This window comes from Corvus moneduloides, chromosome 1, assembly GCF_009650955.1.
Source record: "Corvus moneduloides isolate bCorMon1 chromosome 1, bCorMon1.pri, whole genome shotgun sequence".
NCBI classification, from domain to species: domain Eukaryota; kingdom Metazoa; phylum Chordata; class Aves; order Passeriformes; family Corvidae; genus Corvus; species Corvus moneduloides.
Genome location: NC_045476.1, coordinates 158,283,645 through 158,300,932, shown reverse-complemented (window position 1 = coordinate 158,300,932; position 17,288 = coordinate 158,283,645). Strand labels below are relative to the sequence as shown.

General features: G+C 42.1%; 1 protein-coding gene across 1 annotated transcript in view; it reads right to left on the bottom strand.

The window, feature by feature from the left end:
• The window catches only part of TG (thyroglobulin), a 147,602-nt gene that overhangs the window by 118,464 nt on the left and 11,850 nt on the right, over positions 1-17,288 (bottom strand). Inside the window, exons 7-17 of the mRNA XM_032110165.1 lie at positions 15,364-16,428; positions 13,268-13,855; positions 11,846-12,088; positions 11,368-11,505; positions 10,744-10,821; positions 10,189-10,301; positions 9,190-9,301; positions 8,324-8,524; positions 4,083-4,292; positions 1,277-1,431; positions 602-758 (exon numbers count right to left, since the gene is read on the bottom strand). Coding sequence (XP_031966056.1) covers positions 602-758; positions 1,277-1,431; positions 4,083-4,292; positions 8,324-8,524; positions 9,190-9,301; positions 10,189-10,301; positions 10,744-10,821; positions 11,368-11,505; positions 11,846-12,088; positions 13,268-13,855; positions 15,364-16,428 — 3,060 coding nt within the window. The remainder of the gene's footprint in view (positions 1-601; positions 759-1,276; positions 1,432-4,082; positions 4,293-8,323; positions 8,525-9,189; positions 9,302-10,188; positions 10,302-10,743; positions 10,822-11,367; positions 11,506-11,845; positions 12,089-13,267; positions 13,856-15,363; positions 16,429-17,288) is intronic.

Sequence of the window (17,288 nt, the reverse complement as noted above, 5' to 3'; positions counted from 1 at the left end):
GCCCACAGAGGGCATTTGGATTTGAGATATATTTTTAATATCTTTTATTTTGAAGGAAAATACTGACTGCTTTTAAAGAAGTTCCTTACACCATCCCTAACTCTCGTGGAAACCACAGCAAAGATCTGCCAGTCAGTGGTCTCCACATAGTTGCTCTAGGACTTCAGATGTTAGGATCATTCTTTAGTGTCAAAGGTAATGCAACTAATAGAAAAAGAGGGAAAAGGAAAAAAGAAGAAAAAAAAAACTTGGAAGAAATTAGTTACATTTTTAACAGTGTGTGAATTGTGTTTCTCTGAGTACAATAGAAACACTTTTCCACCACGGAGGACTTGCCCAATGGAAATTAACATCTGGGACAGTTCAGCTCATGCCCGATAAAGTAATTTTCAATCCCAGTAAAGGCAGCTGGGAGAGGCAGTCCTATCTGAAAGAAACATTCAATTATAGCTTCTTTCCACTGTGCGGTCAAGCCTGAAAAGGGAAATAATCAACACCAAAAGCTCAATTATACCACACCAGTGTTATAAAGACAGAGAAGCAAAACATTTGAAAGCAAATTAGGTTTAATCCACAGAAATATCAGAGGAAGAAAACTTACCAATGTCATGTAAGTCAGGGAGGGAAGCGGTCGGGATGTTTTCCAGCTGAGACCTCCACGTGATGTTCACTCCCAGGCGATCCACGCTCAGGCATTCGACATAGACAGTGGAATCATCACAGACAGAAACTGAGCCAGTTTTTCCAAATGCATTTACCTCGAATTCAGAATTAAGTGAAACCACAGTTAGTCAACCTGAGCACTTTCTGGTTCTTGCCCTATTCATTTGCACTGTACTATGTTCAAAAGTAACACTGTCAAAAGGGGCTGTAAAAACAGAAGCAAGGAAATACAGTTTTAGCAAGTCATATACTCACTGTGAGAATAGCCAAAATATTGTCTTCCATTGAGACAAATTTTTAATAAATACTGAGCTCTGTCCAAACCGGCACAGGCTCATGTGACACGATTTTTATGACTGGAACTAAGCTGATCTGCTGATGTGGTATGAGACTAAACCTCTTTTTTTCCCACTCATCCATATGAGGGTGCTGCCAATCCTGACAGATTTCATGGTATATTCCATTTTTCCACCTCTCTCAAACAGGCAAAGGTCTATGCTGTGTTTCACTTTTTTTTTTATTTTTAATACAAAACAAAATCCAACCAAAGAAAACAAAAACAAACAAAACAAACAAAATCCACCAACAATGGAGGATAAGGAATTTAAATTACCTGGAGGTGACATAAACCACGAGCCTTCAACTCATCTAAAATAAATATCTGGAATGCCTGGAGTAATCCAGAGTAGTCAGAACTACATGTCTTCTCAGGAGGCAGGAGTAGTTGAAAGTGTGTTTGAGCTTGGACTGTCTGAAATAATTGGACCTCTAAAAATGAAGTAGAAAGGGCATTTAGTAACCTCACTAATGAGGAACCTGACTTTCAGAATTACTTTTAGAAAAGACAACATCGATTTGAGGTTTGCATCAATATCATCTCCCCACTTTAAGGGGAAAGCAGTAGAGCTGTCAGTAGTAAATAATAAGCAGCAAGACACAAGCTTGATTGTAGTAGCCTGTTAACCCCCTGATTCTGTGATGCCATATTCCCCCTGCAGCCTGCCCTAGCCCTGGCCACTCCTTCAGTTTCTCCCTATTGGCTCCTGTACCCCAACCCCGCCCAGGGACCACCCCTGGGCCCCTGACAAAAGCACCCCGCACCCAGACCACGAGGTCTCTCTCTCTGCGGCCGGGAGTGCGGGACAAGGTGTGAATAAAGCCATCTTACCACCCTCATGAGAGACCCTTCTCTGCCTTCTTTACCGCCACTGTGTTGTAACACTGCTGGCTGCCGGAGCCAGATCACAGGGCTGTCCAAAATGGACTCTGGGATGCGATTAATGGCATGGCCCTAGGAAACCGCCACAGTGCTCACAGGGAGCAGCAGCCTGGTAGGCAGAGTCCAGCAGTTACAACACTTGATATATATATATGTTGAGCATTAGAGAAAAAGCCAAGTGATGCACTTAGGTAATAATGAAGAGATATTTTACACTGGAGCACTAACTCACAGGAGGATAAGGACTAGCTGATTCATTACTGATGATTTTTCATAAGCCTTAGCAAATAGGAACTTCCAGAGAACTACATGAAAGCTGACATTATGCCAATACTTAGAAAAGAAACAGAAAGACAAGAATGATTGACCTGTCGATTTTCACTTTTCTTACATGCAATCATGAAAACACTTCTATTAAAAAAGGAATTAAGTGGTAAAAGCAATTAATACTTAAATAAATGGGCTTTTGGAAATCCAGCTTATCAAACTAACTGGGAATAAGTTTCAGGAGAGAATAAATTTGCAGAATAATGGCGTTGCCATGGATGTCTACAAGACCATTCTGAACTTTTGATAGCAAACCTAAGTGATGCTAATCACACAAATTAATGACAAATCTGTGAGCTCATCAGTCACAAAATAAAAATCTATTTAATCAGTTTTTAGCAAGAAAAAAAAGATGCAAATATCTTGTCTCCCATGGAGTAACTTTGATCCCAGGCTTCATGAAGAGTTTGTTATCTCAGGTTCAGCATAACAGTCGTATTGTCATTTCAGCTCCAAATGGAGCTGGCTCTTATCCCACCAGCCTGAACAAGCAGCAGAGCTCTCCCTCATTCAGCTCCTCTGCAGACCCTCACTGCGTCACATAAGAGTGTCACTGCTGCAGCACAATTCCTCATCCCTCACCCCAAAAATGAGCATGGGAAAGCCTGGGCAATGCTGGAAGCATTCCAAACAGAATGGTGGAAAGGACCAGAGGATACAGAAACCTGCTTCTTCCTGCAAGGCACAAAGCCCTCTCTCTGCTTAGTTTTTCAGAGTGTATTTAAAGAGCTGATTTAACCACAGTCTCTAGATGTATACATAAAGAACAGGAAATATGATTTTTGAGAGTGAGGGTAATGATCCATTGGAACAAATTACTAAGTGTTTTGGTGAATTTGCCATTATTGTGAAGTTTATTCAATTGCCTTCTGATGTGTTGGGAATTTTTTCTCTCTCTGTAAAACCATGCTCTATTCCAAACACGAATTATTGGGGGAAGTCCTTGGCTTACAGTAAACTTTATAGCAGATTGACACACACTCCCCTCTCTCCTTACAGAGTTACTCCGCTGCCATCAGGCAAACATGGAAGTCATTTCATAACGTGCTACAAAAACCTAACAAGCACAATCACAGATAAAAGTTTCAGTCTGAAATTTAAAGTTTAAAAATATTTGCATTTGGAATAGAAGAGTTTAACCCATCCTGAAGATTGATTAATGTGTGTAACCTATTCTGGAAATGAAAAGTAGCTCCAAACTTGGCGGAAAGACCTGTATTTCTCAAAGTTCAGCACTGCTACAAATTGCCATTTTGATCAGAATGTATCTCTTTTTTAAAGTAATTGAAAAGGCCAATGTTAATATCCAATTACATGAGCTCTGAATGGACACCCAATTCTTCCAAGATTCAAAGTGCCATTTTTTTCTTGAAAGCAAAATGGTTTGAAAAACACCAGAAGTCAGCCAACAAATACAACAATAATCCTTAAGAACAGACTGCTGCAAAAAAACATGCAGAAGTAACAGTGACTTGATTATGCAAATAAATAGTCAAGCTCTGCCAAATTCAAACATCTGGCGCTCATCTGTTCTTCCAGGACTAAGTAGTTCCATCAGAATCACTTATGGTGCCAGCATCTTTTAACTAACAAGAAAAATCTGCATATAGATTGAATAGGTATTTATAGCTCTATTATTACAGGCAAGAGGGACAGTTTCTGGCACAGGGGCCAGCCAAGAGCCAGAAGTGAAGATGGCAGAAGACAGGACTCATCTCCTGCACCTCAACTTAGCAACTCCCCTATAACTGTGGGCGTTATTCACGCAGTAGTTCTGTGATAAAAGCTGATTTTTGCACTGTTTACACTTCTCTGAGCCCTCCCCAAGCCCCAGCAGATCAGAACAGATCAGATCAGATAAGATCAGACATACTCTGGCAGGCCTGGAGCAGAGGGGCAGCCGAGACCCAGCGCCGCTGCCGCACATCACACTGGGATGAGGTGTTGGGAGTGGCACTGTAGAAGCCCTGGCGACACACGAGCTGGCACTGCTGGATGCTTGGAGCTTGCCCAGGGACATTTTCACAAAGCACAGCCCCATTGGCAACTGCTGAGGCACCAAATGGCAGAGCACACTGCGGACCTGCAGGCACAGGAGAAAGAGGATATGTGTTAGAGGTGTGCTATGATGACTTATAGGAAAAAGTCCATAAACCCCTCCTATCCACAGATTCAAACCCTGTGCTTTCCCAGTCATAAATTTTGATCTGGTTTGAGGTCAGCTTGGTTCAGATTACTGAAGCTGATGGAAAGACACATATTGACTGTGATGGGCAATGCATTGGGTCCAGAAAGGGACGTGCATGGTTTCTAGGAACAGATATATTTTGAACAGTCATGAATAAATTTAAGCAGGAAATGAGAAGGAGATTTCTAACCAACAGCAGAACAAACCTTTACAAAAGATTTCTAGTGGAAACAGGCAGGGCCTAAACCTCATCTCAATTCCCTTTAGACTGAAGTTTGAAAGGTTTGAGATCAGGAACTCATGACTGTGGTGTCTTCAGCAGCACAAAGATGTTTCTAGTGACCAGCAGGCCAATATACACATTAAATATATATATATATATATATATATATATATATGTATATAAACAATAGTGTAGAGCTTTGTAATTGGAGCAGTTTTCCCTAGCAACCCACTCTGCATGAGTACAGTCATTCAAACCCTGCTAGCCCACTAACAGACTATTACAGCAGGCTAATTACAATGATAATTAATTTCTACTAACCAGTACAAACTAACTGCTTCACTCAATATTAGCCAAATCCCAACTCCATTACTAAGTATATCCAGTATAATACTTAAACACTTATGAGTTCCAGAGCCACAAAACATAGGAAGAAAAAACAGCTTCCTCACTTATAAATAAATATAAAGAAAAAGATGTTATCGTATCATATGATTCACTTGCTTGCTGTAACATTTTCCAAATTGCAATGCTCAGATCAGTCCCAAACTTCCTGATCACTGGAGAGAGGCAAACACTGATGATGGTTCAGGTCTGAGCACCCTCCCTCTACACTTTTGGTGGAGATACGAAGATTAATTCCAAAACCACACAGCCACTTCAGTTGAAGTATTAAAAACCTTGTATTAAACTTTCAGTTAAAGTATTAAAACATTGTAGGATGAATCTGGGATCCAGTGTGTGCAGTACATCTTTGTTTTCCCACTCTGAGCATTTCAATGCCAACAAAAAAGGCTTTCATATCTTCCTCTCTGAATTGCCAAAAGCATTCTTTTGTTCAAGTCTCCTTTATACCAACTTTTTTGCAATAACTCTGTAAATGGGGCCACTATATTCCTTCTCTTCTCGTATTGACTCTTGTAGCCAGACTCTTTCTCAGTAAAGGTGGAAACCTGGCGTCCTTGCTTAACAAACTTCTAATAAATCTCCCAAGGTTTTAGGAACAAAAGACATCTCTGTAAAAGAAATAGTAATACTTATCCTGGCCATGAAATTACATTAATATATCTATACAGAGTATGTAAAAACTAGTCTGTGGTTTCTTAATTGCTCTAGCACATTTCTATACCCAGCAAGTCACATCCAGTCTCAGCTGAATGCTGCTACAATCTCTTACTGCGCATTCCAATGAGATTTGGTGTGTTATGTCAGGGAAATAACCAGCCCCCAAAACAGAAGTGATCAGTAGTTTCCTGGTGTGGTTCAGAGGTTTCAGTTCACCATCAGTAATTTGGTCATTTATCCCTCTAGAGATGCCATTTCATTTATTATTTTTGTCAAACCTTCACCATTTTGTCACTGTCCTGTTTCTTTGTCCTGTAGGAGTGAATCAGAATCCAGCCGAATATTGACACTTCTTTCATAGGTGTTTCCAAAGATTTCCACAAGGAAATTAACATCTCCAGGACCTTCTCTGAAAATCTGTCTCTCCTCTGTCTGTACTCAGAGTTATGGGAAGTGGGCATGAGGATGGGAGGGCTGCTAGGGTACTTAGCATCATGTCTCCAGTGCATGTCAACTAGAAGTTGGATTCTACCTCCGATGGAAGTGATTAAACTAATGAAAACCTCCTGGCCACTCCATTCACTGGCCACTCTGAGTTATTAGTTTCTGTTTACAGCTATCTGTTCTCTTGCTGAAGGAGAAAATTACCATATTTTCCCACCACAACAGCTTATTTTGCTGATAGACAAGATCTCCAAGGTAGCAGTATAGTACTCCTTTTCCTGAACAATTATTAGTAATTCCCAAGACTAGAGGCATAAGGCTGGGTAGACTGAGGAGAAAACTAACTTTTGATTCTCTGTTTTTACACAATAACTAAGTCGTTTGTCATGAAAAGTTCCATTGCTCTTTCAAAATCCAGGGCGACCACTAAAGATTACTTCAATATCTATGTAGAAAATAAACAAATAGCTTTCAGTAAAGCCAGGTTTCCACTACACTTTCAAAGCAGTTCTCCTTCTCAGCTCAGTATTATAAAAAAAGAAAGGTCATTAATCACTATTATTTGCTATTTTCTCTAGGAAAAGTACAGGATGGAAGCAGCACTGTACTTGTGGTCAGCTCTGCTTCTCTGAAGAGCTAAAAACCTGCCTTGGATGGCTACGTGCAGGTGACGACACCACCCTACTTTGGTAGCTCCTCAGAGCTCCGTTGGCGTCTCCATACAACACCACAAGCATGGGGCAGATACAACCATGGGGTCTCCTTCTGGTTTCTCATAAAATCCCATCCTCAGAGCTCTCTATTGATACAAGAGAGTTCAAAGAAAATTATTTCCAAGTTGGCTGAGCAGTTACCTAGTTGATAAAAACCTTGCAGGCAGTTGGGTTGACACATTCAGATATTTTATAATAGAATTGTGAAATCATCAAGTTTGAAAAAGGCCTGTATGATTATTGAGTCCAGCTATTGACCCAGCACTGTCAGCTGCACCACTAAACCATGTCCCCAAATGTCACATCTATTTGGATGGTGAGCACAAGTCTGTGTTACTCTTTGTTGGGGTCTCCTCCCCTGCCGTGTAGCCCTGGGAGAGGGGCCCTGAGGGCACAGACACGGGGTTTCCCTGCCCCTGCTCAGCCTCGTTCCCATTGGTTGGTTTGTGTTCCCTGCGCGGGCAGAAGGACCCTTGGTCCCGTGACTGGAACAGTTCCTCGGCAGAGCCCCGGCCATGCGGCTGGAGGAAATAAACCATCTCTGAAACATCTAGCAAGAATCTGTCTGTCCATATATATTTCCTTTCCACGGGACTCCTGGTTTGATATATGCGTGTTGCAGTATCCCCACTGCAACAACTCTTTATATGGCAGAATCACAAAAGGAAACAGAAGCAAATTATGTGGTCTTGTTTCTCTAAATTTTTTTCAACCTTCTCCCCTAAAACAAACAAACAAACACCAACAAAAGAACTATGAAAACAGCAGTGTCCTGCAGACACCAGTTGAAGGTTTTCTTTTTACATCGTTATTTTCCACACTAATCGTTACATTTTGGAGCATAGCCTTGTAGAAAGTTTAATTATTTTTCTTCAGTGATGGGAAAATGCATAAAGGCCCATTGCAAATTAAATTTATCCAAATGTCTCCCATTTGGATATCTCACTGGAAACCATGAGTGAATTCCAGTGCTTCACAGCTCTGGTCATGCAGGAAATACTCTGTGAATATGCAATGTTTGGGCACATCCTTTTCACAACAATTCTAGTCACAAGCCAAGAGTCAGAATGGCAGAAGCATACATTTTTCAAATTTTATTTTAGTCAGCTGAATGGGTTTTAATCCCAGAGCCAGCTCAGACTGGAGCAGGTTCAAGTTTGCAGCAAACTGTTCAGATTGGCTTTATAGCTGGGTTTCATAGCTCAACTGGTTTGATTCAACCAATTTTATGAATAAGTAAAAGTCAAGGATCCATTCCCTTCTCCTTTTTCCCTGAAAAAGCACCTGAAGAAAACTGGTCACCATGCCCAGGCAGGTCTGATATCTGCTACAACACAAAGATAAGCATGTTGCTTGAGCAAAAGTCTTTAAAGGTCTGAAGAAATAAGATTAAATTCAACTAGGGAGTGGAAAAATTAGGATCTGGGTTAAATTCCAGGCCTGGATTTGCTCACAAGTAAATGCCTGAAGCAGGAACTCACTTGCACATTCCGGTCTTCCTCCGCTTACTCGTGTCCCTGGCACCTCTTCTCCATTGTCAAAGACACACCAGCAGCTCTCCTGGTCCTGGCTGCACTGCACAGGGGAGAAACTCCCATTGTCCCCTTCACACTGGGGGATGTAGCCTCTGGCAGCTTCTCGTGAAACAGTTTTGGACTTCAGCATGTTACAGAAACTGGGACCTGTAAAGAGAGAAATTCTTTGCAAGATACAGAATAGAAGACAACAAATTGACCTAAAGACTTTACCAGCAGTGCCTCCCAGCCTGGTTTTGTTGGTAGGAAGAAAGACAAGTGACCACGAAAACATAAATAATTTGAATCATTATAGAAACATGGAATTTTACTTCTACTAGAAAAACGCCACATTTTTTCTAAGATTAATGTGCAAGTGATACTGTTTTTAGAAAAATTGTTGAAAAAAATACTTTTTTTTTTTTTTTTTTTACAAATGTGATAGTGTATAATTTAGGTGTTCATATTTAAAAGGCAAAAAGAAATCAAGTTAATGTTTTTAGTAAAAATTTTTGATCAAGGTAATTTTAAATATAAATTGTATGATCATTTACAACATTTTAAAATAGTTAAAATGGTGATAAGAAATCAAAGATTAAAAAATGCATAGAAGCCTATTCATGAATTTGTCTAGACTGGTTTATTTCTGGTGTAATGAAAGTAAAGGGTAACTATCTTCAGATACCCTTTCTGTGTTGCTGTGCTTGTATGCACCCTATCACTGAGGAATCAAACTATGAGCCTCCCATGTTTCACAGGCAGCATTCTGGAAAGGAAAGCACCTATGCTGCAAAGCATGAGGCATCACAGGCAGGGGGCAAAGCATTACTCACACTCAGGATTGCCATCCAAGTCTTTGCTGCCACGCTGGAATATTTCTCCTGACACAGGATCTACACACCAAATATCTGTGTCAGATCTCTGCAGCACAGTGTATTCTCCTGTCTACAAAGAATTAAGGACATGTCATTGCAGAGCAATGTACTTTAATGCAGACGCACCTAAACCCACACCCCAAAGATTGGTTAAAATGTTTTATTATATTTACATTTTTCCATTAATACAACATATTGAAAAGAAACACAAAATACAGTCTAACTAATTTAACAGACAGACTAGTCCCTGAGAGAATCAAGAATCATTTAGGTTGGAAAAGACCTCTAGGATCATTGAGTCCAACCATTAAGCACGGTGTAGACTAAAAGTTTATTGAGATGAAGTTCTGATAAAATCCTAGTTTGAAATGTGTTCAAAAAATGTGTAGATGTGGTGCTTAAAGATATGATTTAGTGGTGGACTCAGCAGTGTAGGGTAATAGCTGGACTTGGTCTTTGCAGGCTTTTCCAACCTAAATGATTACGTGATTCCATAGGATAATGATTCTATTACATGAAATGTCTGTTCCTTGCTTGTCTCTGTCCTGCTCACTGCCACAATTTGAGAGCATACAGACCCCTGTTTTTTTGGGATATCTGCACCCAGCTCTCTCTCACCACTGTCATTCTCTCACAGCTCAGGAAGAGAAAGAGCTCCCCAAATATCAGTCAATTAAGACATGCTGATTAAGCACAGCTCTACAAGAGCACCAGGCAGAGCCAGCCTGTGGGAGGGAGGCGTGGGCAGGCACAGAGCTTCCTGTTCCCAGTCTCCATCTCAAAAATATTTAAATTCTGCCTTCTGCAGGGCAACACCACCTGTTATTTTTGTCTTACCCTTTTCTTTCAGGTTAATAAAAATGTACAAGGGGTGCTTACGGAGCATGGACTAAAAGTGCACATGACTTTGGCATGGTGTAAGCAAAACTGCTTCCTCCCCCAGTCATGTTAAATCACCTCAAGGCAGTTGGGGATGAACAGATCAGCTGTAGAGGTGTCCAGCTTTGCACTGCTCTGTCTCCAGCTGGAAATTAAGGCATTGGTTCGGGATCGCTGACATGAAGTCTGGCCTGTCAGAGGGAAAACATTTTTAAAATAAAATCAAGCTTCAGAGCAAAGCAAGGGAAAGGGTTGCATCACCAGCTCCCTCACACATCTGTATTAGGCACTGCTACAGTTTCAGGCAGGGAATTCCTCATCGGTGTTTGATAAAACCACAGAATGGCTGAGGTTGGAAGGGACCTCTGGAGACACGTGGCTGGACAACTGGTCCAATCCCCCTGCTCAGGCAGGGCCACCAACAGTAGAGTATCCACTCTCAAATAATGAAAGCCAAAATAATGCACAATGAAATTAAATGAATTAGCAAAATAAGAATAAAATTCCTTCTCCTTTTTTTGCAATGGTTAAAAGCAAGCGTTACTTCATGCATATCATACTAGAATTTCCAATAAATATTAAAATTTGCAAGAACAGGTAAAGGCAAATATTTAGGAAGAGGACCCAACTGACATTTGGGAAGTTCTGCTGAGCGTGAGACCAAGGAATCCATGACATAACGTCCTCTCTCATCCACACACCAGCAATGACCTGGCCAGGGAAGAAAAGCAGCTTCATTTTAGATGTTGTACTTCAATGTGCTTTGTTGCATACCAGGAGGATTTTCATCCTCTGCAGCTCCATAGAACGGGGTCAGTAAATCTAAGCCACAGTTAAGTCTGCTCTCTAGTAGAGATCTAGTAGATCTCAGCTGAGAGCAGTGGTGTGAATGGAAATGTAGCAGCTCTGGTGAGAATCCCCCACTGCAGCCCTATGACCTAGTCCCAGAAAAATGGCATCATCCACAAACTTGCTGAGGGTGCACTCCAACTCATCATCCTGGCCATGACTGAAGGCATTAAGCAATACCAGCACCAGGACCAACCCCCAGTGAACACAACTAGCAGCAAGCAACGGAATATCTGCTGATTTTTGAGCCCCAATGAGCTGCCACTTGACTCCAGTCAATTTACATACATCTTGTGGACCACATCACTTTCCTCCAGTCTGACTACTACTGGTCTTCTATCCTTTAATTAGAATTCTTCTTAGATTTTCTTTGTTCAGACAGCCCAGAGTGTCTTAGGAATTGCTCACCTGTGCTCTCATAGCACTGACTTGGCTCCCAGTTTCCCAGGCCATCACACTGAGGGATGTAAGGGAGAAATCCCACCTGTGCTGCTTCCCCAGCAGAACGTTTTGAAGTAAAGTGACTCTGCCAGTAGAAGTGTAGGACTATAAAAGAGAAGTAAAAGAAAGCTGCTAGTGTGCAATACAGGATATATTAGAAGCACATATTTGCAAAAACCTGAATGTTCCCCGTACTTCAGAAGATAAATTAATAAATGTTTAAAGTACATAAAGGCTGGTAAGTGCCCAGATTTTATATTTGCACTGTGTCATACATATGACACTACTGAAATCAGTTCTTGGAGTGGCAGGTTAATGACCTTGATTAATTACACCTGCTGACTTGCACCTGCTTTTCAGCAAAGTTGCATTTGACATCAAGTGCTCTTGCACAGATTCTGGGCATGACTCTATTTAATCAAGCTCTCCTCTCCTTTCCACCCACCTGACCATGCAGCCAGCTGGAGAGCAGAGTCACTGCCTGACAGCAGCTTTTGGGAGATCACTGCCTCCATCCTGTCGGGTCCAGCAGAGCGCAGGAGGTCACTGTCCGTGAACTGGATCCCCTTTGCCAGCAAGAAGCTCTCTCCAAAGGCAAACTGGGAACCATTTGAGGCCAGAATGAGCTGCTCTGCCTCCTCCATAAATTTCATGGCTTCCTGCTTCACACCTTCACATATACCAGGACCTGCATTAAAAAGTATATATATGAAGAGTATATTAATGACTTTCATCTAAATCCAGTAAACAGTTGCATTTGAAAACTACCTGGTCTTTTAACTAGTATCATCTGGTCCCCTCTGTACTCAGTTTTGAATTGCATAATGAAGCAAACAAAGGACACTTGTCAGTGCCTAGCTGTTTAACAGCAAGTGTCTGAGAGTACCAGGAGTCACACAAACATTCTCCATGTCCTCAGCCAAAGGCTTGACGATTTTAAGTCCTCATTGGTTACAAACAGAGTTAATACATCTCTACAGAACATTCCATCAGTTGCTGCCATGAAAAACTGTGGAAAATCAGAAGTGTGAGTCAGAAAGGAAAATGAAGGTATATCCCTTAGGTATGGAGTGGCAGCTGACACTTGGCCTGTCCTCTCCATACACCTACTGACCCAGAAAGTGAAGTTCAACACACCGAACCAGCTCCATGAAAGCTGCTCCTCCAAAATAACTCTGTTAATCTCCTTCATCTATTCCCCACTTGCCCACAGAACTGGAATCTCCAACAGTTTGCCACTCATTGTCCTGTATCTTCCTCACAGCTGGAAAAATACTACCTGATGAGAACCATTTCAGTGATGGCATTGATAACATAGGTCATCTGCAGGAGTCACCCCAAAGAGGGCCCAGCACCTTTGGAGGAGGTGTCTAGACAGAGAGCTTACTGAACTCAGTGCTGGCCTCCCTCTCCTCCTAGTGACTTCTAGAGGATATCTGTTACTTTTGACCACATAGTAAAAAACAGTAAAGAAAATCCCTCTTGCTTCATTTTGTCATTCTTGAAAGTCATTTACATCACAGTGTAATCCTGCTTTTTCCAAACAACTCTTCACACTTGCTAATATCCTTCACCATCTGGCTAAGTATCTTCTGCAAAAGCATTATATGTCCAAATTCCAAATTATAAAATCTACACAAACTTGATATGGAACTTTATTCCTCCTTATTCCCAAAGCTGAGGCACCACTTATTTACCAGAAATGAGTCATCCCTCTTCTGATGTCCAGTGACAATGGCAGTGCTGATGATCTTTCTGACAAGTTATTTTCTGCTACTTCACAGCAACTGAAAGGACTTCCCTCTCTTGTGGCATAAAATAACAGACCAGAAACACTACTACATACATGCCAGAAATTGTTACTTACATGCTGGAACCTGGTTCGCTCCTGCCTTTGTTCCCTCCAGCTCTCTTCCTTTGCTATCAACACACCAACAATCACGAAGTTCAAAGTGGCCTAATGGAGTACTGAAATCAGTATAGGGTCCTGGGTAGTAGCTCAGCTGCTCAGTCAGAAGCTGCCAGAACATATATGGGTCCAGTAAAATGTTCTCAGATGCATTGGTCACGTTTCCTTTCAGCACTTCGGGTGGGAGATCCGTGAAAGAGGAATACATGGCAAATGCAGGGAAGACATTCTGGTGCCCAGCCTCATACAAAGCTTTAACAAAAGCTGAAAAGCCTCCAGATGATGCCTCTTTATACCCAGCTATTGTGTTCAAGAGATCAGCAATGGGCAGGGGGTTGCCTTCATTGTTCTCTGCAATCCACTTTTCGTACCACTCGAAGGCTGTCTCAGGAGGGCCACTGCACTGCACCTGCCTCCAGCCACCCTCAGCATCACACTGAGGGAGCTGAATGCTGGACAGCTGAGGCACAGCACTTGGATCTGACAACAGGAGCTTCACAGCCTTGAGGAACTCCTGCCCAGCTGTTAGTTGGCAAGCGCTTGGGCCTGGGGAAAAGAAAAACATGCACATCTTGTGAATGCACTGAAGATATACAATGCCCCTACCCTCCAGTACAATAAACACCACTACCAAAACTTGGTCACTCATCCCAATAATAACAACAACATTCCTGGCCTGTTACTAAGAGGGCTTAGCAATATTAAGGTCACATGGTGAACCAGGGTAAGATTGTAGTTCTTACTGGGGGGGCAGGTGCCACTAAATGCCTTCCTGAATCTGTTCACACCAATCAGGTATTTTCAGATACACTCAGCAATCTGGTTGTTACTCTTTATTCAACCAATCTCTGAAAAAGAAACCATCTGAATAGTGGAATAATACTGATTTTATTCCCCTTGGACCAAACCAGAATTTTAAGATTGTGTGTCCTCTCTTCCTACTCTCTACTGCTGCCGAATATAAAAATACCATCCCTCAAAACACTGGAGTGAGTTTGTTTGAAAGCCTTTTCTGCCTCCTCCATAGCCAAATTCTACGTTGCCACCAAGCAGCTCTACAAACCCAGCCAACCATGGGAGCTCATCTTCTTTTGAGCTCCAGAGAATTCTGAACCTTTTTATTTTGGATTGCACTACAGATGGGTTGCTAGATATAAATCCTCTCTCAATTCAGATCATTACAACAAACTCCCCACTACTTCTGCAAACTTCTATTCAAAGGAGCTCCCTCACTATGCACCACTCTCAAATGCTGGACACTCTGCTATTTGTCCCAAAATGAGAAGCTGGCTCTCCTCTTGGTCCATTTTCCCTGTTGATGTGCCGTTTTCAGTTCACAGAAACTTGAAAGACAAATATTTACAGCCTATGTGCTTCCTTCTTCCTTCATATTCCATAAAGAAAAGGGCAAGGAGAGGCAGTTCATTGTCTATCAAACTGATGTCAGAAGTCATTTGCAACTCACTTTTTCAGCCTGACTTTGTGACCCTTATGAGAAACCTATCAGCCATTGAATCCCTCTGCTATGTCTGGAGTCCTGTGATATCTTACCAAGTTGAGGATGTATTCTTGAGCTAAAGAGACTAAATCAAGTTCATAGTTTAAGGCACTGAAAATCTTTAGTTCTTAGGAAAAGATGAGCCAGTGACCTTGCCCAGGTGACTTGGTCCTGTTAGTAAAAGGGCTTTTTCACTAGGCAGGGGTCACATTCAATTCCACAGATGTTCCAGGTCTCCTGGGTATCATGGATGTTACACACTCCAGCTGCACACTGAGGTAGAGACACACCAATGACACATTCATTAACCAGGCAAGACCTCAGGCTCCTCTGCTTTGAGTGTGCCCACCCTACACCCTGACCACCTTTAGGACCTGGGATATCAAGGCTGACACACACTGTATTTCCCACTATTCCTCTGCTGACTTGTTTTCCTGTTAGGAGACATTTGCATACATTATCCATTTATTTCCAGATGTAATCAGATATGGAGAAAGAATCATGGAATTCCCATACAAAAGAAAGTGTCTTTAAATTCCCAGTCCCTAAGACTTACATTGCATCGGCTTTCCAGCTTTCCCCCTTATTCCTGGAACAGTCTTGCCATTCAAATCGACACAGAAACAATTTGTCCCATAACACTGGAGTGGCAGAAAGTCTCCATCCTCAGTACAAGAGGGAATAAAGAGATCTGATCCTGCAGGCAGGCTTTGCTTCAGGTTTTTCAGGTTTCTCCTTTGCTTCTCACACTCGGTGGGACACCTTGGATGTTTGCCTTGACGTCTTGAGCCTGGAACCTCCTTACCCAAAGTGTCCAAACACCAGCACTCTCCTGCATAGCACTGAACTTCCTCATACCTCCCCTCCTTGGTGCATGTTGGGACAAACAGGTCCCTTGGCTCCTCACCACAGTCTCTGGATCCCAGTGCTAATTTCACCACTTCACCTAAATCTTCAGCAATGCTTTTGGGGATGGAAATCACTTGTTGAAGAAAAGTAAAGAACTCTGGTAGCTCCAGGACAGAAGAAAGGAATTTCATCATATTCTGATTGTCCTGGAGAGTTACTGTGCGGCCAAAGCTGCCCACAAGAGGTTTACTCAAAATGGAACTCCTCTTTAATACTTCCAGAGAAAATGCCTCAGCTGATTCCAGAGGGCCTTGGCCATTAACCCTCTCTGACACATCCTCCTGTTGGAAAAACTGGCCAATGCTGTATTTCCCACTAGTGCCAAGTACCCCTGTGAAGTTAAACTGGATCAAATTCTTCAAGAACCTTCCTCCAAAGAGGTTTTCTTGGAAGCGCTTTGGATTGGCAGTGAATTGCAGTGCCACTTGAGCCAGTTCCCTTGATGGGAACATCCCTGCAATGGCTTCACTAAGGGTGGTTTCTAGCTCAGGAGTCTGGCTGGCAAACGGGCTTTGTGTAAGTGGGGATGACAATCCAGAGTCCAGATACAGCTCCTTGAAGGAGGGAGGGCAGGGTCTTGAGAAGCCATCAATTTTGTCTGACTGCTTATCTGGCGTGGAAAACAAATTGGACTGACTGAAGTACCCAGCAGGGCCATAAAGGAGCCTCGACAAGGCCCGTCGCCGCTCGGAGATGCACGACTGTTCTTCACCTACAGAAAGATTTAAAAAGAAAATAAAAGCAAATTTTGGAACCTCCAGAACCTGTAATTCTATTGTTCTCTTTCAAGCAGCTGGGGCAGAAACAACATTAAAGTATAGATTAACCTGCTTCCCAACTATGCACCATGCACACTGATAAGGAAATTTGCAATGTTAGTGCCTATGGTCTACAAATAAAATTTTCCAGTCAAGACCCAAAAATGAAAGGAAACATTCCTTCTCCATGGCCAAGTTCTCTGCTCTGTGGTCTTTTAGTGGTTCTGTTGCTTCCCAATGTAAATCCTCGTCCCTGTTCCTTTGGCTGAAAGAATGAAAAATGTCTTTTCCAAATATTTTAGCTCTCCAGTAGGATGCCTGCTGCTAAGGAAAACCTCCAATGATCCAGGTGAAATGTGTGAACTGAAGAACGAGAAATAGACTGCAGAGAAACTTATTTTAAACAATGCCCACTAATGAGGAATTTATGGAGGTTTCCTAACTAGATTTTCAGTTTCATAGTGAGGTGTTCGTTGCAAGAGGTTTGAAAACAAATTGTTGAAATTAGCAGTAATAGAGTTCTAAGGGCCAGATGGCATTCACAAATGAGTTCTAAGGGAAAAAAATGCAGAATTTCAACAAAGATAGACAAATGTCAGGGTATTGGGGGTACCAACAGTGGTCCTGGGCACTCATACCCATATATGTCACAGGTGTAGCTGCATCCAGCCCCATCTGTACACTGATACACAGGCAGCAAGGGCTCTAAGTTAGGATGCAACACATCTGTGAAGAAGGACTAAGTTTAGGGCTCCAAAGACAGCAGAAAAGGAAAGACTCGATAAAAATAAAGACACCAAGAATCAGGCAGACA